General features: G+C 40.6%; 1 protein-coding gene across 1 annotated transcript; it reads left to right on the forward strand.

Moving 5' to 3' along the window:
• The first annotated feature begins 1,908 nt into the window (after positions 1-1,908).
• nptxra (neuronal pentraxin receptor a) lies at positions 1,909-10,885 on the forward strand. The gene is made up of 6 exons (XM_028599121.1): positions 1,909-1,926; positions 2,906-3,628; positions 7,633-7,915; positions 8,415-8,656; positions 10,022-10,201; positions 10,655-10,885. Exons 1-6 carry the CDS (start codon positions 1,909-1,911, stop codon positions 10,883-10,885), a joined length of 1,677 nt encoding a protein of 558 aa, XP_028454922.1.
• Positions 10,886-22,621: the final 11,736 nt, after the last annotated feature.

A 22,621-nucleotide genomic window follows, 5' to 3' on the forward strand; every position in this document is an offset into this window, starting at 1 on the left:
AAAACAACAGAAATATTCACACTAAAAGCCTTGAAATATGTAGACTATAAAAATAGTTTTCCCTGCCACAATTCATTTGTTTCCACATTTTGTTTCATCCATCCCTAAGAGGTTAGTCACTTGCTTACAAAAAACATCAGCCGACAAAGACGCAATGTGTTTAGAGTTCAGAGTAACCGAGCAGCTCTGACCAAAATCCACAGCGTGGATTATGGATACAATCCGGTAGAAAAACTACATTAACAAAATGAGAAATTCCCAACAAAGGAAAACTTCAAAGCTCTAATATCACTGCAGCATACAACATTGAAGTCATGGGTGACTTGGAAGATAAATCCAGCTCAGACTTGCTGGCCACAGCGTCTCTCACGGAAGCTTTTATAGACATAATAGATCAGCAGTATATTTTGATCATTAACTAGGCAGCGGTGTCCAGAATGCTTCACCCACACTGGCCTTTTAATGCACTCATATTATAGCTCAGACTCAGTGGACTGTGCTGCAGTGTTGAACATTAAGTTTCCATAAGAAAACATCATTTTATACTTTAATTCCCAAATGCATTCATGTAGCCAGTGTTTACACCTTCAGCGTGCTAAAATAAAATGGAAGAAAAAACATTTAAGGCTACAAGCATAGCTACAATCATCATTAGGTGTAATACAGTGACTAGCACGGGGCAAATGACTACAAAAAGAAACCACACTACTGCTGCAAAGCCATTTACAGCCAAAAATGCCACTAGTGACATTTCAGTGTATACGCTGAATACAAATGTGGAGCTCCGACATTATTCTTACTTATGTGAGAGGAGTGATTGTTTTGTATTTACTATTCCTCTCGTCTCGTGTCTCCATCCCTACAGCAGTACTTAACAATCTACTTTACTATTCTAGTGTTCTAGCGAAGACTGAGAGCCCGAGCTATTTTCTGCAGCAGACATGATGTCTCACGATGTCTCACGCCGCTTCCCTCACCCATCTTATATTAGAGCTTTCGGCGCCTGCGACTTTGAGAAGTCTTATCTTAAATCCCCCTTAATGCCTGTGTGAGAATGCACATCACGCACTAATTTTATACACACAGTGAAGAGTTTTCTCACACCTTTTCTCACACCTTTTCTCACATGGTCTGTGTCTGTGTATGAGTGTTTTAATGTTTCCCCTCTGTCTCAGTCTCACTTAAACATGAATATATTTTTTATTGTATGTGTGTGTGTGTGTGTGTGAAACTTAGAATGCATTTCTTACTGTCAAGCATGGTAAAATGAAACTAGTTCATTGCACCAGCTCTGCATGTCTGCATGCTCTGCACACACACACACACACACACACACACACACACACACACACACACACACACACACACACACACACACACACACACACAGTACTTTGCAAGCACTTCTAAACGTTTTACAAATACATTAATATTGATTTTGAATTACAAGTGTTTTTTAATGTCATAATTACTTAGCACCATGGATGCTTATTCAACAGTATAAACAATAACACACACACACACACACACACACACACACACACACACACAGACACACACACACACACACACACCCACACACACAAACACACACACACACACAGTACTTTGCAAGCACTGCTAAACGTTTTACATATACGTTAATATTGCTTTTTAATTACAAGTGTTTTTTAATGTCATAATTACTTAGCACCATGGATGCTTCTTCAACAGTATAAACAATACACACACACACTCTCACACACACACACAGACACACACACACACACACACACACACACACACACACACACACACACACACACACACACACACACACACTTTGCAAGCACTGCTAAACGTTTTACATATACGTTAATATTGCTTTTTAATTACAAGTGTTTTTTAATGTCATAATTACTTAGCACCATGGATGCTTCTTCAACAGTATAAACAATAACACACACACACTCACACACACACACAGACACACACACACACACACACACACACACACACACACACACACACACACACACACACACACACACACACACACACACACACACACACACTAAGGCCATCAGTCTGTCATCTCAGCTGCTGTAGAGCTGTTCTAGGAGCCCTGTGGCTGACATGTGGCCTGACTTATGGCCATCCACACATCGCATTACAGCAGGCCTGTAATGTGTTTCTCAGCAAGAAAATATGAAGCCAAAGGGAAGAAAAAACAATTTCATGATGTAATTAGGATTGTTGCACGCAGACAAGATCCGGTTTAGAATGAAAGCTTGAGGGGAAAAAAACACCCAAAGAAGACTAAAATGTACCCTCTTCTTTGATGCTGTATGTGATGTGGCTGCAACCTCTTTATGATAGAAAATCTGATGTGTTATTGAGAACAAAAACGTTTCATCGGATATTCCTATCACAGATTACAGTTTAAACACTGCTGGAAAAGTTAGCTCTAGGCAACAGGAGGAAGATAAAATGTGCAATCAGACTGTATGGATATCTCTCTCTCTCTTTCTCTCTCTCTCTCTCTCTCTCTCTCTCTCTCTCTCTCTCTCTCTCTCTCTCTCTCTCTCTCTCTCTCTCTCTCTCTCTCTCTCATTCTGCTTCAGTATTACCAGGCTGGATTCTGCCTGAATACCGAGGACATGCGCGCTAAACAGGGGGAGGAGGTGTATCACAGACTCTCTGATTCTGATGTTTTGCGTTGACTCAATTACGGTGAAGAACTCTCATTTTCTAGTCGCCTGTTTTTGTGGAAAAGAGAAAAAGTGAGGAGTTGCGTTTTTTGTCCTCAATTTAAAGACATGCAAATAATTTGACACTTTTCTTGCTCTGGGGCGTTTAGTTTTTTCAGAGTGTTATTGTTATTAGATTTTTTTAATAATCGATCGCTGACGTCGCCACCCTGAAGTTCATTGTTATTATCTTGGCCGCCGGGATGGTGGCCTTCATCGGAGCGGTTATCTGCATCATCGCAGCCGTTCACACCGGTTCCTCCAGGGCTGCACAACAGCAACCAGCAACCGACAACCACTCGCTGTATCCGGGCGCGAATACTGCGGCGGGCTCCGTGGCCCGGGCCGGATCTTTGGGCGCTCTCCATGGTTCTGAAACACCCGATTCAGAAGCACCGACCTTCAACATCGGGCTCAGCGGGCTGGACGGTGTCACCGGACTCACCGGGCATGACCCAACGGTCAGTCGACTCATCTGCACGCCGATCCCCGCCGGGGAATGCAACACGAAAAACTTTCAGCAACAAGCAGAAGACCCGTCGCTTTACGCGGGGGAAGACTGGGGCTACCTCCGCACCACCGCGGAGGAGCTCCGGCAGACCGTCATGCAACAAAAGGACCAGATACTGACCGACCAGCGGACAATCAGGGACCTGACGGGGAAACTATCCGAGTGTGAGAAGGGGCTGGACGGCGGCAGCAGCAGCGCTGACAGACGCGGGAGCGCTGCGGGGTTGTGGGGGGGCAAAGGCTCGGCAGAGGAGACGCACCTGGAGCGGATCATGGTGAGGGGCAGCCCGGGCTCGACGCCCGACAATGTACACTTGCTCACCGTTAGGGCTGTGGATGAACTGGAGCAGGCAATCACTCAGCTCAAGGATCGCATAGAGAAACTGGAGGTAGGTAGAGTGTGGAGAAAATCATCACTACACATAAATCATCTCCTGCATGCTGCAGCGAAAACAATCTTTGGTTCCACATGATGGGGTTCTGAAGGCACACAGAATGATTTCCCTCTTTTAAGATCCACCTAATTGTGTTCCAGGGTCTGATAACCGCTTTGAATATTATTGTACTATAACTCCAACTGTACATTTTGCAGTAATAATTGATGATCAGAGACATACGTGGCTAAATCTGTGTCTTCTTCACTCTTACAGTCCCTTTTAGGATTTCTGGACATGCATGATTGGTTTATGAAAGCAAGGGTTTTTAAATTTTTAATGAGATCAAGTGAGTTATCCAAAAGTTGTGTGTGATATTGGCAGCCAGTTAAAGAAGCAATCTAAGACTTTCTTCCTTTTTATCTGCACATCAATTATCATGTGATTCAATTTAAAATTATAGTCATGCTCATTGCTAAATAACATCCATGTGTAGAGAGTTCCTTTAATCATAACTTGTCATCTGTTAATGTCTTTAATAATACATGAAATGATTGCTTTGGCTCATGCCAAGTTAACAGATTGAGATTTAAAAGTGAAAAGTGAGGCAGGGAAACAGAGAGAAACAGGGGGGAGAGAAGAGGGGGAGGAGAGATGAGGATAAAGGTAAGTGGGGAGGAGAAAAAGGAGCAGCAGAAGGAGGATGATTAGGTGGAGGAGGGAGTATGGCAGAGTAACGTAAAACGTCCTCTCATCTGACCAGAATCCAGTGATGTATAACCTCATTTTTGGCTGAAGACATACCATCCATAATGTATGAGTTGCCTATATTTGTAGAAAGCGCAGACTAAACATGCTTCTCTCCAGTATCTATGGTAGCATACTGTATGTAGGACATGTGTGTATGAATATTTGTGTTTGTGGATTATACACATTTTGTCTGTTTTCCCTATCGCCACTGTCAGACGGAAACCTCCAGAATGCAAAAGGGATGAAAAATCTCCATGTTTTTCATTTTTCAGGAACACATTTCCCATTGCCAGAATAAGATCTGAATGATATGTAGTTAAACCTAAAACACTCTAGCGTGATGTGTGTCTTTTACCATCCAAGTCACGTTTCTGTTCATACAGGAGCTACTTGGCCTACTTCAGAAGCACACTGTGGTGTTTACATCAGAGGATACTGTATGTGTACTGGTGGATATACAGTAAATGAAGAGCACTATCCTATTCTTCTACAACCTTTAGTATCCAATCACATACTAGCTTCATGTCATGACCAACATCTTGTCACACCATGTGATGCAAACAAGGTGATGTGGTTGCAAATGTGTGAATGTGCAGTTACTGTAATGGTTTTCCGTTTCTATAGCGTACCTACCAGTACACTTGGTACCATAGTGTGGCTGATAACAAAACAAGAGGCACAACGATGTAAGCCCCATTGTTTGACATCTGCACATGTAAATAAGTATTTACCTTGGAGCCGAACCCTGGGCTTGATGACAGAACTATCAAATAGATTTGAGAGTAAATCACCTATCATGCCAAGACTCAAGAAAGCAAATGCATCATAGCGTGCAGTCCGTAGCATGGTGCATACCTATCAGTTTGGGTTACATTAGGACATCAAGTATGTTTGTAGGCAATTTTGGCAAGGCAAGGCAAGGCAAGGCAAGGCAAGGCAAGGCAAGGCAAGGCAAGGCAAGGCAATTTTATTTGTATAGCACAATTCAGCAGCAATGCGATTCAAAGTGCTTTACACAAGACACAAAAACACAGTTAAAAATGTCATACAAATTGGTAACAGACAAAAAACAGTTAATACGGGGAAAAAATGAATAAAAAATAAAATTGAAATACAAAAATGAATTAACAAAAGGCAGTGTTAAAAAGAAAGGTCTTCAGCCTTGATTTAAAAGAGCTGAGATTAGGTGCCGACCTACAGTTTAGCGGTAGTTTGTTCCAGATGTAGGGACCATAAATGCTGAACGCAGCTTCCCCCTTTTTTGTTCCGACTCTGGGGATGGCAAGCAGAAGATTGTACTAGAAGATAATGACATATTATAGCTTCCTGGTAGGAAAAACGTACAACACCGACAATTATCTAATTGATTTTACCACAAAATGTAACTATATATCCAGATAAAAGTGTTTCTAGGGATAGAGTGATACGTCTACTGGACAACAAACATGTTAAATAGGATGAATTGGGGACTATATTGGTAATTCCCTCCATTATGTATCTTTTTTTGGGACAAAACTCAATACCCAAACTCTTTCAGAATCTTTAAATATACAATGCTGTGACCTTTTTTTTCAACCATGTGTTATTAGTTCACATTTTCACATATGAGTTATAATTGTAGGAAGTAATTCCCCTCCTCTATGGCCTTAGATTATTTGTATTGTCTCTGTATGTGTGTATGTTTTCTGTATTTCTATTGCACACTGTAAACAAGATGCTTGGTGGATATACTAGACCACCACCCAGGTTTTAAAAATCTTGCAGTGTCTGTATTCCCCAAATGCCCGCCCTTGTTGTTTGGGTGTTTATTTCAGTGAACCATTACAGAGCCGGGCCTAGACATTTGCTGTTGACTGAAATAGTTGATTGTCTTGGCAGCTTTTTCTGACTTGCAATTATTTGTTGCGTTGTACTTAATTTGAAAGAAATCCCTGCAGATATTAGAGTGGCTGAGCTTGAAGAAGATCTGTTCCTACCCCAAAATGGCATGTGTGGCACTTGGATACAGACAGTTTTGTTATCTTTTCTGTAAAATTATGTTTACCCAGCTTTAGTCATGCCAGAGATTCCAGAGCACTGCAAAAACATCAACTAATAATACCCAGAATACTACAGAATCAATTCTAAGCAATGTTGCAAAAGCAGGCTAAAACTCTGTAGAGTAGCTAAACTGTAAAAGCATTGAGATGCAATATACAGTAAAGGAAAAAACACATTCAAAGAAATAGTTTGTAGTTTTTTTGGAAACATGCTTATTCGCTTAAGAGGTAGATGAGAAGATTCATACTACTCTAGATATCTGTCCGTTAAGTATGCAGCTACCCGAAGGTATCAAAATCCATCTTTCAGCACATTTAATTAGCACATATTTAGAGATGGCCCGATACCTTTTTTTGCTTCCCAATACCGATTCCGATACCTGAACTTGTGTATCGGCCGATACAGAGTACTGATCCGATACCAGTGTGTCATCTATTTTATTATGTTTTAACAACTGTATACTACTATCCCTGTATGGATGTGATATTATTTCTATCTTTGTTGTCGGTCTGGCTCAGGTTAAACTCTTTGTGAAACATGAACAAACACAAACAATGAATGCCCCAGAACTTTCTTTTATTATCCAGTTTGACAGTCAGTTATAACGGAAAAAGAACATAAATAAACTACTTTAACATAGATTTTCTTTAGGGCTTTATTACGTGGTATCAGATCAGTGCATAAACTCCAGATACCGATACCAGCGTTTTAGGCAGTATCGGAGCCGATACCGATACTGGTATCGGACCATCTCCACATATAATAACAAATTTTGAGTAGTCTATACAAAATCCAGAGTGTAAAAACAACAATGTATGGATTTTATGGTAGGTATGTTGGGAAATATGACAATATATGTTTTTTTTTTTGTGCAAGACAATTTCTTCTCCTACCTCATGATGACTATGCCCAGCCAAGAAAAAGTTCTTAAAGGAATGTTAAAGCATTCCTTTAAGGAAAAACATTAACCTCCGCATAGTGGAACCATACTAAATCAGCCCCTAGTTGTATCCCCAGGCGTGATGTAATGTCTCGGCAAAATCAATTATTAACTGGGTGTAATAACTTTTCCTTGCATAGGCATGCAACTGACATGACGTTGAGATAGTAGTGGTAAATAGACTATATTACCAGAACTATCACAGCAAGCGCAGAGAGTACTTCACAATGTTTTCCTGTAAAACCCACACTGTGAACCAGTTTTCGTCCACTGTCTCCCTCCTCTGTAGTCAGACATTGGCCCATTTCCTCACAACCAGACGGACAGCAACACCTCAGGAGCGCCAGAGGAAGGCGGGATGTCTGGTGGTCCGGAAAGGTTGGCCGATCCCGGGAACAAAGCTGGTGCTGACAGGCCCTGGAGGATGGAAGACTTGGAGGGGGAGCTGGAGAGGAAGGTGGAGCTGCTGGAGAAAGAGAGAAAAACCCTGAGGCTGGAAACAGAGAAGCACAGGCAAGGAATCGACCGGGGCATCAATAAACTGCACCACCGAATCTCAGGACTGGAGGAAGGTAGGAATTCACAGAGAGGTAGAAAAGAAAGAAATATTAGAAAAAATAAATAATCAGAATGTGTGTGTGTGTGTGTGTGTGTGTGTGTGTGTGTGTGTGTGTGTGTGTGTGTGTGTGTGTGTGTGTGTGTGTGTGTGTGTGTGTGCGTTTTAATGTGTGAATGAAAATATAATAAAGAGGTATACAAAATAAAGAGTGGAATGGCTGTGATGAATCACTTGCATGACAACTCAAGTCACTAATGATGAGAAAGAATTTGGCATAGAAATTACCTCAGATGTTTCATTTTTGTATTACTCTTAATCAAATCAAGCCATGGGGTTTCATTATGATGTTCAAAAAATGATCAGACAGACTATGAAATCCATGCCCTGCGAACAAATCAGATGTTTTGCTGTGGAGAAATATATCAGTATATCGTAAAAACAGAAACTTGCCAGATAGATGATTTTATTGCGCTCTCAATCACTTCATTGGTTTCCATGCTTTCTGCCCCCAGGTGTCTCAGGACATTCCTTCCCAGAGGGCTACCGGTTGTCTTTCCCAACTCGGACAAACTACATGTACGCTGTTGTGAAACCCTCCATCCCAGCGCTGCGGGCCTTCACCACCTGCCTGTGGCTGCGGCCCGCAGAGGGAGGAATCGGGACACCTCTGTCTTACGCTGTTCCCGAGCAACCCAACGAACTAGTGCTGCTGCAAGGCCTGCATACCCCCACTGAGCTGCTCATCAATGACAAGGTACTGTATCAATCAAGAGACTGAGCATCCACTGTACATGTGAACGTACCTGTCCACTGCTTGGGTGCAATGGATTTTCCTGAGGAGATTTATGTCATTGTTTGTGGGTCATATTTCAAACTATTTATTGATTAGAGTCTGTATGTATTGACAACACAAACCTTTTTAGAGTATGTAGAGCAGGGGTGTCAAACTCAACTTCACTAAGGGCCACACTAGAAAATAAGAATCACATCAAGGGCCAGACATGTTTAGTTTATTTTATTTAATCGAAAAAGTAAAATATATTTGACTGTATTATTGCATGTGTCATATAGTCTTCTCACTTGAAGTTTGGTCAACATAAAGTCCTAAAGAAATCAGGAAAAAGTTCCTCAGCCATCATAGAAAAGAAGTGCCCAAAAGCGTCAGAAAGAAATTAAAAAAATGTTGGCAAAAGTGACAAAAACGTCAGAAAAAGTGACAAAAACTAGGTGGGCCAAAATGTATTGTGAACCTAAATTGATATGCAGGCCAGATCATAAACTGTGAGGGGTCGGATTTGGCCCTCGGGCCTTGAGTTTGACACGTGATGTAGAGAGTCCATCAGTATGACTACATGTTCTGCAGAACTATATGTTTATATGGGGTTATAACATAAAAAATAGAATAAAAATGTTGTATCTCAAACACAGAGTGCTCCCTGTTTATATCTTTCCAGTAAGACTAAGTGACTGGATCCAAGAGTCTGCAGCACTAATCTGGGATAGATATGGTGTGGGAGACTTGACTGCAACCAGTGTATTTATATATATATATATATATATATATATATATATATATATATATATATATATATATATATATATATATATATATATATATATATTTGTGTTTTGGTGATTTATTATCACCATAGAGGAGTTTCACTACTGCTTTCTCCAAGGCTAACTTACTAATTTTACCAGTTGTATTGTATGTGAACAGCAGTGTCTTTACGGAAGGAATAGTGCACTGTATTAGCATACAAATAAGTAGAACACATCAAATTAAAGAGACAATTTAGCAGACAAGCTAAACAGCCTCATTCATGTGCTTAAATGACAAAGTTTGACAGCACTGCAGGGTGGTGTAGTGTAGTGCAGGGGCTTCAGGTATAATTCAATAAAGTCATTATGGACATAGATGGTCTGTGTCCTTGGAGGTAGCAGGATGTCTATGGGACTGAGGAACTACTACTGAAGAAACAAGAGAGAAATAAGATGCGAAACAGCTATTGAGATAAAGCTTGATGACATCTTACTTCCAAATGTGTGACACTCAAACCCATCAGAATTGAAAAAGGTCTACCCGATCTGAACTGTCCTTTTGCTCTCTCGTTCCTAGGTGGCGCAGTTGCCTCTAAACCTCTCCCGAGGCAGCTGGCAGCACATCTGTGTGAGCTGGAGCCAGAAGGGAGGAGCTTGGCAGGCATACCAGGGGGGGAAGCTGAGGGGCGAGGGTCACGCGCTGGCAGCCGGACATCACATCAGACCTGGAGGAGTGCTCATACTGGGGCAGGAGCAGGTAGGTGCACGAATGAGGGTGTTAAAGACTACTTTCACCAAGGCTCTCAAAGTGTTTCGTGCAATTTACTACTTTTATTTACAACCCTGCAGCTGCAGTGGGTAAACTACTATTTGCTTGCAGTGCTGAAATAAGCAGTAGCCTGAAGGGCATAACAAGTACATTTATTTTGGATGGAGCATTATCTGTCTGGTATCACTATAAACTGATACTGCTTACCAAAGTGTTAAAATGGTGTTAAATGGGTTAAAAAGAACCCCTCTCACGTGGCCTCTTTGTTCAGTAGTGCTGCATTCATAAAGGTTATCCCATTTCCTTCATCTTCTCACAGTCTTGCCCAAGGCAGCAAATCCGTCGAAGCTGAGCCTGTGCATGAAAGTAAAAGTGTTTTATCTTTTTCTTCAATCACCTGCTTTCTGTAATCCATCCAACTTCACTCTTCTTCCTCTCCAGGATTCCCTGGGTGGCGGTTTTGACTCATCCCAGGCCCTGGTTGGAGAGCTGTCTCAGGTGGGTCTTTGGGACCGGGTCCTGTCTTCTAACCAGGTCGCCAGCTTGGCCCGCTGTGGCAGAATAAGCCAGGGCAGCGTGGCCCCCTGGACCGAGAACGGAGTTGAGGTTTACGGTGGAGCAACCAAGGACCCGGGGGAGCCTTGTAGTAAACACAACAGGAATTCTCGATGACCGGTGGGGGAAGGGGAAGTGAGAGAGAGCAGGGCAAAGGGAGGGATAAAGTTCTAGCCCTTTCAAGAAGGTAGGATTCTGCCCATTATTAATACCGTTAAAGGGTTTTCTAAACAACTCTACATGACATGGACTGACAAGTATGTAAAAAAAATGGAAAATTAATGGTAATGTTATATATCTATATGAGATGAGTCAAGGCTTTGCAGTTACTTTACCACACTTCTAGCAACCACAGATGATGCCATCATGGAGGTCCACTGGAAAATTGCGCAATACAAGATGAGATTCCCCATAAATATAGCTGTAATACGGGCTCACATCATATTTTGTAAATGACTTATAAGTAAATTTATATAGCCTATGTATCCAAATAAAGTAAATTTGATTCAGGCCACACTAAACTGTCATTGGTCCTAGCTCCTTTGTGCTTTGTTAGCAAACCAGCTAGCAGTCAAACTAGTGAAAGCAACTAAGGTAAATGGTAATATGTGAATTCTAGCAAACAAATGAACCTTCTGCTAGCTGATTAGCAGGCAAATGTGTTAGAGCAATATCACTCTCATGTCTGCACAGTAAATATGAAGCTACCGTCAGCAGCCAGCTAACTTAACTTAGCGTAAAACTAAAAACATGGGGGAAACAGCTAGCATGACTCGGTCCAAAGTTAACAAAATCTGCCAAGTAACACCTTACACTCGTAATGAACTAATTTACACATAGCTTGTCTAATCCGCACAAAAAAATTATTCTTGTTTTTACACTTTTTATGAATTAAACAAACAAGATATAATAATAGATATAGTATATCTATTATTATATCTTGCTGAAAGGATTTCTTTCATGAGCTTTAGGGGGGGGGCTGGTAGGCAAAACGTGTTCTCTTTGGACAAAGCTATGCTAGCTTTTTCCACCTGTGACCAGTCTTAATGCTAAGCTAAATTAGCCAGCTGCTGGTCGTACCTGTAGCTTCATACTTAGCGTACATTATGCAAGTGTCAATCTTCTTGTCAAATTCTCAGCAACAAAGCGAACAAGTGTATTTGCCAAAATGTTGAACTTGTCTTTGATCAGATTAGTGGAGAATGTTGTCATTTAACAGTTGAAACTGTGCCGAAATGACCACAGCCTATTTCTTCTGTTGAGACGGCCGAGCTGGGAGAAATGAATTGAGTTGTTCACAGCTGCTGTAGTCCTGACCTCCACTACGGCTGCTAGAAGTCGTGTAAAGCCAGCTGAAATCCCTCCCCGAGTGCAGCAGGGTGGAGTTATTTCTGTGGTTAGGTCTGCGACAGCTTTAGAGTCGGGAGTCAAGGTAAGATGATGAAAAGTCTTGGACAATGCTGGGGGAATGTTAAATAGTAGATGGCAGCAAGGGGTAGATGATGAAAGAATAAGCAAAGAGGGCGGACACGGTAAAAAAAAAATAGATAGATTGGGCACTTTTAAGGAGTGATGCTACATTGTTTTCACCTCTGCATGATGTATTCATATACCTGTAATGTCTTGCCACTGCGCTGCACTGTGCAGGTCACACGCTGCCTCCTGCATCCACTGCTGGCATAGGTGGCTGTCTTTGTGTTTGTCTATAAGGCCCGAGGGTCTCTAATGAAATACTGAACAAATCCAAAACAAGAAGTCTTATTCCCATAAGGAAATCACCACCAAAAGCAGAATCTTACTCTTTGGGGCCATTTTACACCTTTTTTAAAAAGCCTTTGCCCCATTTATGTCATTCTGTGCAAATTAAGAAAGTCAAAGTATGTGCTCTGATCAAAGAAACGTGTCTCAGATGATATCTTTTGGCTTCATCGTGTAGTACACGTTATGTTCTTTAAATTCATGCAACCTTCAAACTCACATGACATTTGTTATTTTCAAATTTAAATAATGCACTCAGTCATTTTTACATTCTTAGATAGTGACTGTTTCTTCTTTGCAATTTTACACATGCAACCACTCAATAGTGTGGTTTGATTATTGAACAACCTGCAACCTCCAACTTTTCCAACCTTCCTACATTCCATGCATGAGTCGTACTGTATGTTTGTTACCCGCGTCAGTGCATCAGCCACGTGTTTCTGAAGATCCATCTCTGATCATGTTTGTACTCCAAAAACATTTTAATGATTATTTCCCACTCTTTGTGTGAGATGTGATGTTAAACACAGATTGTTCATTTCAGATTTTTCTAAAACACTGGCTCTCCCTAACATAAAAAAATAATCCTTAGTGGAAAGTGCCTGTCAGGGTGTTTGTACCCATGTAGACAAAATCATCTAATTCATTATCCTGATGGAAAAAAATTCACACTGCGAGATATTTTGAACTAATCAAGCATCAGTGTTTCAGGGAATTCCCTGATGGATTTTTTTAGGATTCAAAAGGTTTGATTAAAAACATTTGAAACTACAGTGCCGCCAAACGGATGCAAAATCGGGTCAAAATCATCTTGCCGTGTCTAATAGTGTCTTTGATGATGCCCTTTCAGTCCGCAGTGTTATTAACAATATTATGCCTGTCTGTTCAGCTCATGTCAGAGCTTTTTGGGGGGGGCTTTTTGATAGTGTTGTGGCATTATTCTGTTTACATTTACTGGAATTAAAAGCTTTTAAACACCACTGGCAATGTTTCCTTACATGACGATTCAGATCTTTTTTTTTTTCACTGTATGCATTGGTATCTGTCTATTTTCATGTTGTTGTTTGTATAAATAGTGTATGTCCATGTCTTGTAAGGTGTTGTATTGTTCTGCATATGTGCCCTGTCCAAACCTTAAATCTTTATTAAAGTCCTAATTTTCAGATGTAAAGAATTTGATTCTTTTCTTAGTATCTAATACTTGAACGTCAGAGGAGAAATGCTCTTTTATTCAAGGCCACGCGCGCGCGCACACACACACACACTCACACACACACACACACACACACACACACACACACACACACACACTTGTAATTCAATCCAATCTCTACAACGACAGAACAAAGTACATTGTCTTTATTCTCCTGATTAATTTTCCTCCCAAGCAAATTGAAGTACAGAGTATAAGGAGAAAAGCCATGAGCCAAAATCATTTGTAGATGTAATTTAAGAGTAAATTGACAATTTGGGTTAATTTTGAGTCATCTGTTGTGTCTCAGAGCTAGTGATAGTTGTAAAAACAAACTGTTTCTGTAGCACATGTTTTAGAGGCTTATTGAGCTAAAGACCTCACAGGAAAAGCATGAAATACAGACAATATTCTGTACATAAACAGTGTCTGTAAATATTTAGATATGTTTTATGTGCAGTGTTTTTTTCTTCTTTTTAAGTTATTCATTTAATAAAAAATAGAAACTGATTTTAAATGAATAGTTTGAAATTTTGGGAAATTTTTCACTTTGTTGCTGAGAGTGACATAAGAAACATTTGTACCACTTCCATATTTGTCCGCTAAAATATAAAGCCATAGCGAAGAGCAGGTTAGCTTAGCTTAACATAAAGAATGGAAACAGAGGGTGAAGCTAGCCTGGCTCTGTTCAAACGTAGCAAAGTTTCGCCTTCCAGCCCCTCTAAAGCTCACTAATTAACACGCTATATCTTGTTTAATCTGTACAAAAAAAAATGCCAAAACCCTATGAGAGTGGTATCACTCTTCTCATCTAAGTTATGGCAAGAAAGAGATTGCAGGTATTTCCCAAAATGTTGAGCTGTTCCTTTAAAAATGTATGTCTTACATGAATTTCCATATGACCAAAAAATAACCGTAAGCTTCTAAAAACTGCAGGTCTATTTGAATGGATTGCATGTAAACTGTGTAGGTATCTGCATTCATTCTCGCCACCTCTCTGTCATCCTCTATTCTCACCCTCCTCTCATCTTCTCACTCCCCCTCTCCTCCTCTCAGTGATATTTCTACTTAAGACCCCGCATCCTCCTCCGCTTTTTACCAAGTCCCTGCACTCCTCCTCAGACACCTTCAACACGTCTACTGGCAAAAAATCTAATCATGAGGCTCTGACTTTTTACAGTTGCTGTCACGAAACTGTCATTTTTATAGATCTGTTGGGAAAGTGATGGTAAAAATTGAAGGGATGTGTCTAAAACAAATAGAAACTGTATGAGTAGGGATTTAAAGACAAATCCATGTATCTCTGCTTCTCTGCCTCAACACATAATCATACTTTTTTTTCAGTCTTGATTTGCCTGTGTACCAACACACTATGGTGATGATTTGACAAGCCATTAAGTGACGGTTAGTGAAAAGGCAACACATTTACCAGCAGCTAACAGATGCTGTTCAACAATATCTGCAGTCACTAATTAGCGTGACTCAATCTGTTCAACCGTTCCAGTGGATAAGACACGACTGAGACTGAGTGCCTTTTCTTCACGCAATCCTCTCTGTTACTAATGGACTTAGTCCAGAGTCACACTCAGCTGGCTGGTGTCACACAACTTAGATCTAACCCCAGTCAAAGTCCAGTTAACCTCGTTACCGTGTGTGTGTGTGTGTGTGTGTGTGTGTGTGTGTGTGTGGGTGTGTGCGCGTGTGTGTGTGTGGGTGTGTGTGTGTGTGTGTGTGTGTGTGTGTGTGTGTGTGTGTGTGTGTGTGTAGCCTGCTGTGTGTGTAAGCAACTGCTTACTCTGACTGATGCGATAGAACAGACTATTAACCCCTTCAACACTGATGTTGCATGTCATGTTATTATTAGGTGAAATATTAAACTTAAAGATAATGGAACTATTAAGTAGGGCTGGGCAATATATTGATATTATATCGACATCGATATATGAGGCTACTGTAGATATTGTCTTAGATTTTGGATATTGTAATATTGTGATATGAAATACGTGTAGTCGTTTCCTGGTTTTAAAGGCTGTTTTCTGAACTCACCAGACTGTTTTATTATTTGCCTTTATCGACTTAGTCATTATATCCACATTATTGATGATTATTTAACAAAACTCCCATTGTGTTAATATTTTGTTAAAGCACCAATAGTCAACCCTACAATATTGCTGCAATTTCAGCAGCTATGTATTTGGTCAAAAATATTGTGATATTTGATTTTTTTTTCCATATCGCAGAGCTTCTACTATCAATATGTTGATTTACACACTATGTAATTTAGGTATCATGTCTATACAGCGTCTTGCAGTTTGAACCATGTTATGCAATATGCAACAGGCTTAAAGGCTTATTTTTAGTTTTTGCTAAATGTCTCACACCTGCTATGGTGCTGTAGCTTTAACAAAATTGCCTGTCACAGCAAGTTTCTAACTGCTTTTGGCAGCCTGTCGGGTGTTAATTTCTTTCTCTCTCAATGTTTCTCCGAGGCAGCAAACGTAGGAGGAGACACAAATTCAAGGTGTGATTCTTACACACAAAAATATCTTATCTCAGTTTATTATTTTCAGTTTTAGCACCTTAAAACAAAAAAAGATATCGCACCTAGGAATTGGTGTCCTTGTCTTTCTCACAGTGGAACAGTGGCAGCCTGCAGCACTGTGTGAAGAAAGCAAAGCTCAGGAGACTCTGACAGGAATGGATGTACTGGCTGCAGCAGCAGCAGCAGGGATTTTATCCTCTGTCCTTCCAGTTCCTGTAAAACCTCTGTGACCATCACCAGGGTGACCACCACCCACACATATCATCCACAGCCAGAGGATGATATTTCCTGTTGGATTCCCATCTAATCCATAATGTTCCATCTAGGAATGGACAAATTGTAATCCCATGTAATCCATGAAATGGATGGACCAGCATCTCTCAGGCCGTAGAGTACAATCTACACTGACTCATGCTAAAACATGAAACATTCCATTAGTCCGCAGTTTATTATGTCCCTGCAAGTGCTGTTAAAGTGCATTCAAGCTTCCTACACAGTAAATTAGAGACCAAATGTGTTGGCTCTTCTCTGAATATGGGGGACTTTTTTATGGTTTAAAGCTGTATAAATGAAACTCATTGGGTTTTAAAAGCTCAAGCAGATATGCAGCTGCCTTTCATCTCCTTGTCAAATCTCCAGGAAGTGTCTGTTGATCACAAAATGAAGTGTGGCTCTGCTGGGATTTAACCGCCCTTGTAAATAGTGATTGAACTGCCCCATTGGAAATCAAATAATATATTACTTCCAGTAGGGATCTGCGCCATTGGAAATTCAATAATGCTTTATATTACTTCCAGTAGGGATTGCAACTGCAAAACTCCTTTACATGTACGGGATTTACTTTATACGGCAAGTAAGAGTTGTTTAGCACCAGGCTGTAAAGAAGGCTGTTCTCACTCCCAACTCGTAAAATACGGACACTTGGTCAGTGGCTCTCAGCGTCAGATATAACGCTAAAAGCACGCGTCCCGAACGTGTCCCGTTCTTGACCCGTGTGTAACTGAAACGTCCATTTTATAACCCCACCCATGATACGATCTTTTCCTAAACCTAAACTAAAACTACTAGACTAAACTGTCCCGTCCTTGTGCTGCATGTCAGTCAGGGTGGTGATGGCGCAGTGGATATGACACGTCTTTGGTGTGGGAGACCTGGGTTCGATTCCCACTGCGATACATCAACCAATGTGTCCCTGAGCAAGACACTTAACCCCTAGTTGCTCCATAGGCGTGTGACCTCTGATATAGAGCAATTGTAAGTCACTTTGGATAAAAGCGGCAGCTATATGACATGTAACGTAAAGGACGTCCCGACCCAGAGCGTCAAAAGTGACGTCAAGAGTCCAGACGCTAAAGGAGACTTTTAGCGTGAATAAGAAACGCCAAAGGCACATGACCAAGAGTCAGTATTTTGCGTGATGGGAGAGTGAGAATGTGTTGGTTTTACCGCCCTCTGGTTGACGAGTGTCAAGCCTGTTTAACCCCAGACCACGCAACATCACTGTGGTGTGGTGTGGTTGGGTGTGGTCAGAAATGCGGCTTTGCACCTGGAACCACAGATAACAGTATGTACACCTGTACATCACAGCAGCAAGGTGAGAAGTAAAACCACTGGAGGTCAGCAGAAACAAGATGTTTAAGTATAGTGTTAAATTACTCTTTAAAGTCATGATCCTTAAGATTTCAGGCCTAGTTGATTTGGTGACACTCGTGGCTACTGGTAGAAATGCTGAATTACACGTTCCGTCATTTCCTGTGAATCCCTCGTGTGTCGGTAAATAAATAGTTCCCCTATAGTTACCCACGTTTTCAGTCGGACCAGAGTTCTGTTTTTGGTCCGCTGTTCAGTTCAAATGGACCAGCTCAGGTGTGAAAGCACCCATAGAATGAAGAGAGGTAATTACAGACTCCTAGATACATTACATGTTTATTGCTGAAATAATGCAAGCCACAACCGGTATCAAAAACTGGGTTTGATTTGATAAAAATCTGAAGGGTTGTAACTTTTATTGGTTTTTCCCACCGAACGGAAGAGTTTTGACATTCTGTGGTCATCATGATAACCACTTTCTATCAAAATCCTTAAATCCGCCTACTCATCACTTTCCCTTTTGTAATCCACCTACTCAGCCTCCACATGGCAGCATACCAGAATCGTTACTCTTCATACACGCACACACACATACACACACACACACACACACACACACACACACACACACACACACACACACGCACACGCACATGCGCACTCACACACACACACAGGGTCCAAAATCCCCACAGAGGCTCCATCTGGACAGGAACACACTTTGCTCTTCCTCCGTCTTTGTCATCCACTTTGAATCTCATATTCCTCCCTCCCTCCCTTACTTATCCTCCCTGATTCAATGCAATATTCTTTTTAAGTGCAAGTAGGTGGCCTTGTGTAACTTCATGGGCTGAGCAGCCTGAGCATGACTGTAATACTGCCAAAGTCAATGGGTTTGCTTCCTCTAAAAACCACTTGTGTTCAAAGATATACACTCGTGGTGCTGTGGAGCTTTGCCCCAAATGGCTTATTTGGTGATAAATAAACCGGTATTGGTTTGTTTCATCTTCCATTAGCTTACAGTAATCAGAAAATGAAATTATTCTTGTTATTTTGTGTTATATGACGTGTTTGTTTCCTGCTAGAATTGATGCCATTTGTGGGCAAAAATAATCCAACAGTCTTGACTCACTTGAGGTTATGTAAACTGTGTTATCTCAGTCAGTATTTTGTGGGACTTTGGAAAAAGCTTTATTTCACACGTTTCCCACAGTCTATGGTTTATTGGTTATTTTGTCAATTATCTGTTTTCAAATATGCAGACTTCACCACACATATTTTTCTGGGCATTCATAAATTATATAGAGTTTCCAATAGCTTTACAGTATAAGTCTTGTTTTTGGCATCAACGCTGTTACTCGAGTCAATAATGTTGATTGATGTTCATTTTGTTGTTAAAGGTCCCATGACATGGTGCTCTTTGGATACTTTTATACAAACCTTAGTGGTCCCCTAATACTGTATCTGAAGTCTCTTTTATATAGACCTTAGTGGTCCCCTAATACTGTATCTGAAGTCTCTTTTATATAGGCCTTAGTGGTCCCCTAATACTGTATCTGAAGTCTCTTTTATATAGACCTTGACCAACTGCCACTTTGCTCGTTTGAAAGCCATGATGTCTCTCTCTCATGGGTGGGCCAAATTATCTGGGCGGGCAAAGCAGAGAAAGGGGAGGTAACCTTGCTCCTTATGACCTCATAAGGAGAAGATTCCAGATCGGCCCATCTGAGCTTTCATTTTCTCAAAGGCAGAGCAGGATACCCAGGGCTCGGTTTACACCTATCACCATTTCTAGCCACTGGGGGACCATAGGCAGGCTGGGGAAATTCATATTACAGTTTTTTCCGATTGCTAAACGACAGTGGGCACAACTGGAGTCACGTGTGCAAAACTCAAACTACAGTCTGCACTACCAAGAGTCACCTGAGCTAAACAGTTCACATCACCTGCAAAACTCATTCAAAGCAACACAACTCTTAACACACGTCTCAAAACAGGCTCAGTGCAGCCAAACACTATGAACAGTCCTCACTGAGATAACACACACTGGCACTCAGAACACACTGAGGGTAAAAACACTAGCATCAAACACCAATACACAAATTACAAACTTTTTCATCTTTACAGTTTGAACAATTTGAGTGACTTGACACTACTCAACAGTTTATTTAAGGAAAAAATATAGATTTTATAGCATACCAATTTTTACATAAGGTAAACAAGAAGCAATGAAAATCAGCAGTTTTCTTCAATAAAGTATTTTGTCTCTAGTAATTTATGGAATTACTGGGGAAAAAAAACTAAAGGTACATACGTAACAGTACCAAAGAATAGTGTGACTAATCCTGCCTCTCTCCAGCATCATGTGGCAAGTTTTCTTCATCACATGGGATGTCTGCATCATCTCTAAATACAAATGAATGTGGTGTTTCTATTGCTTTCACCTCCATTACTTTCTGAAAAACAGTAAGAACGCAGTTTTACTATTGTAAAGATATAGTGTTTTTCACTTTTTTTATAGCTGTGTACATAACCTCAGACATCTTACCTGAACATATTGGTATCTTTGCTCTTTTACCTGTTTCTCTCAAACGGTACAGTGTATAATTGTTTCATTCTTATTTGGTGTTTGTATACAAAAAAAGGCTTTCTGAGCTTTCTCTGTATAAATACCATATATGTTCACTAACTAGTCTAAAACAAGACACCTGCTTAGGCTTTCAGCTGAAATTGCAATCAGCAGTGTTTGATAGGCACCAGACTGAAATCTATTCTGTTTTGAATGCGTGGTTAACAGTTTTGACAGCAGCGTGTTAGCATTTGAACAAAGTGCTGTAAATCTACAGTGTTGTGCACGTTGTGGTTAAAGCCATGGGATACATGTGTAGAGTTTTGAAAACTGTGTTCAAGCGATGAAAAACGAACTAGAGTTTGGTCCACGTGAACTGCTGCTGTGCAGACTGTAGTTAGAGTTTTGCACATGTGACTCCAGTTGTGCCCACTGTCGTTTAGAAATCGAAAAAAACTGTAATGTTAAAAAATGTTCATGCCATGGGACCTTTAACGTTTGTTGTAACTTTATCATTACTGTAAAACGGACAGATACAATCCCTACTGACTAGGGAAACATTTCTGTTTTACACTCTGTTTTAACTGTAAACACACACAATATAACTGGGAGGGTAATAAATTAATAAAAGCAACATTTTGGTTCCGTACACATGCTGAGAGTTCATAGCGTTCTTCGTTAATATGAGAATTTGAAACACATTTGGATGCAACAAATGGCAAAAATGACATCAATGTGTGTGTAATGTGAAGGTATTTATTTTGTTATCATTTATTAAGAATTCTATTATAGCTATACACTGTACATTGTACACTAATAAAACATATTTTAAATAGATATGTATTTATTCTTACTGATACAAATGTTGTACAGAGGGTGCCTCATTCTACATACACCTAGAGCTCCACCTTAAGGCTTACTTGGCTCAAAGCTCTACTTGAACACTCCTCAAAACATTAGTCTAGACATTTCCATCCAAATCTCCCACATCTAATTACATCTCTGTATCATCCTCTTTCTCAACCTTTTTAATCCCTCACTTCTTCCAATTCTGTTGCCCTGCGGTGAGGAGATGCATGATAATGACTCAGTTCATAAAGGGCTTTGGCTGGTGTGTGTGTGTGTGTGTGTGTGTGTGTGTGTGTGTGTGTGTGTGTGTGTGTGTGTGTGTGTGTGTGTGTGTGTGTGTGTGTGTGTGTGTGTGTGTGTGTGTGTGGGCCAAGCTGTTAAGTCTTTTGTCTTTAACATCTTTATGATAACAGTCCATGTTGCAGTCTTTGGAGCAGATTCATTTTGCAAATCAATCAACCTTAGCATTTAGTATATTCAACATCCACACTTTTTAAATTATTCATAATCATTAGAAACATTTTCCAGTTTCTTCCGTGTACTGCATTTACCACAAAAAAAAGAAAAGAATTGGATAATTCAAGTGCGGTGTGAAGACAAACGAGTGTGAGAAGATGAGAGGAGTGTGGGAACGATGAAGGGTGAGAAATGCAGAATGACAACACGACAGTCGAACGTCCATCATCATGCTTACAAAGAAGAAGGACAAACAAAAAGGATATTGAAATAGTAGAAGCAAACCAAATCCAACCTGTTTGTTGTTTGCTAGTCAGATTTTACTTGAAGCGCAATATCATTAGAACATGAAAAATGAGCATGTGTGCAAAAGACTGCTGCTATCTGCTTATTAGCTGTGTATGCATACATGTTTGCAGCTAATGAGGAGCAGTGGGGTCTGTTTCATTACCTTGCCTCAAAACCCCAATCGTCTTGCTGCATTTCTAAGTGCGTGTGGGTGTCTGAATAGACCTGTTTAAAAATGTATCCGTCTCCATGTTTTGTGCTCCAAACATTTTCTGAGCGAGCACACCCTCGTGTCCTCTGAGGGCTTTTCATGCCATCTGCTGGAAATCAATTTTCGGCAGGGTAGAAAGACACACAAACACAGGTATAAACAGACAGACAGACAGACACACACACACACACAATCTTGGATTTTTGCTGACCACCTTATTTTGAGAAAATTAAAAACGACTCCCCCGCCCCAACACCAATGTGCTCTCAGCTCTCTCCTCCTCAGTATTTAAAATTCCATTAGCGAAAAAAAAGGACACAACCACGTCTTCAGTCTGAATTCTTGAGTAATGGATCGTCCATATTCGCCCACAGTGTTCCTATCCTCATACTAACGGT

This window comes from Perca flavescens, chromosome 15 (assembly GCF_004354835.1).
Source record: "Perca flavescens isolate YP-PL-M2 chromosome 15, PFLA_1.0, whole genome shotgun sequence".
Lineage (NCBI taxonomy): Eukaryota > Metazoa > Chordata > Actinopteri > Perciformes > Percidae > Perca > Perca flavescens.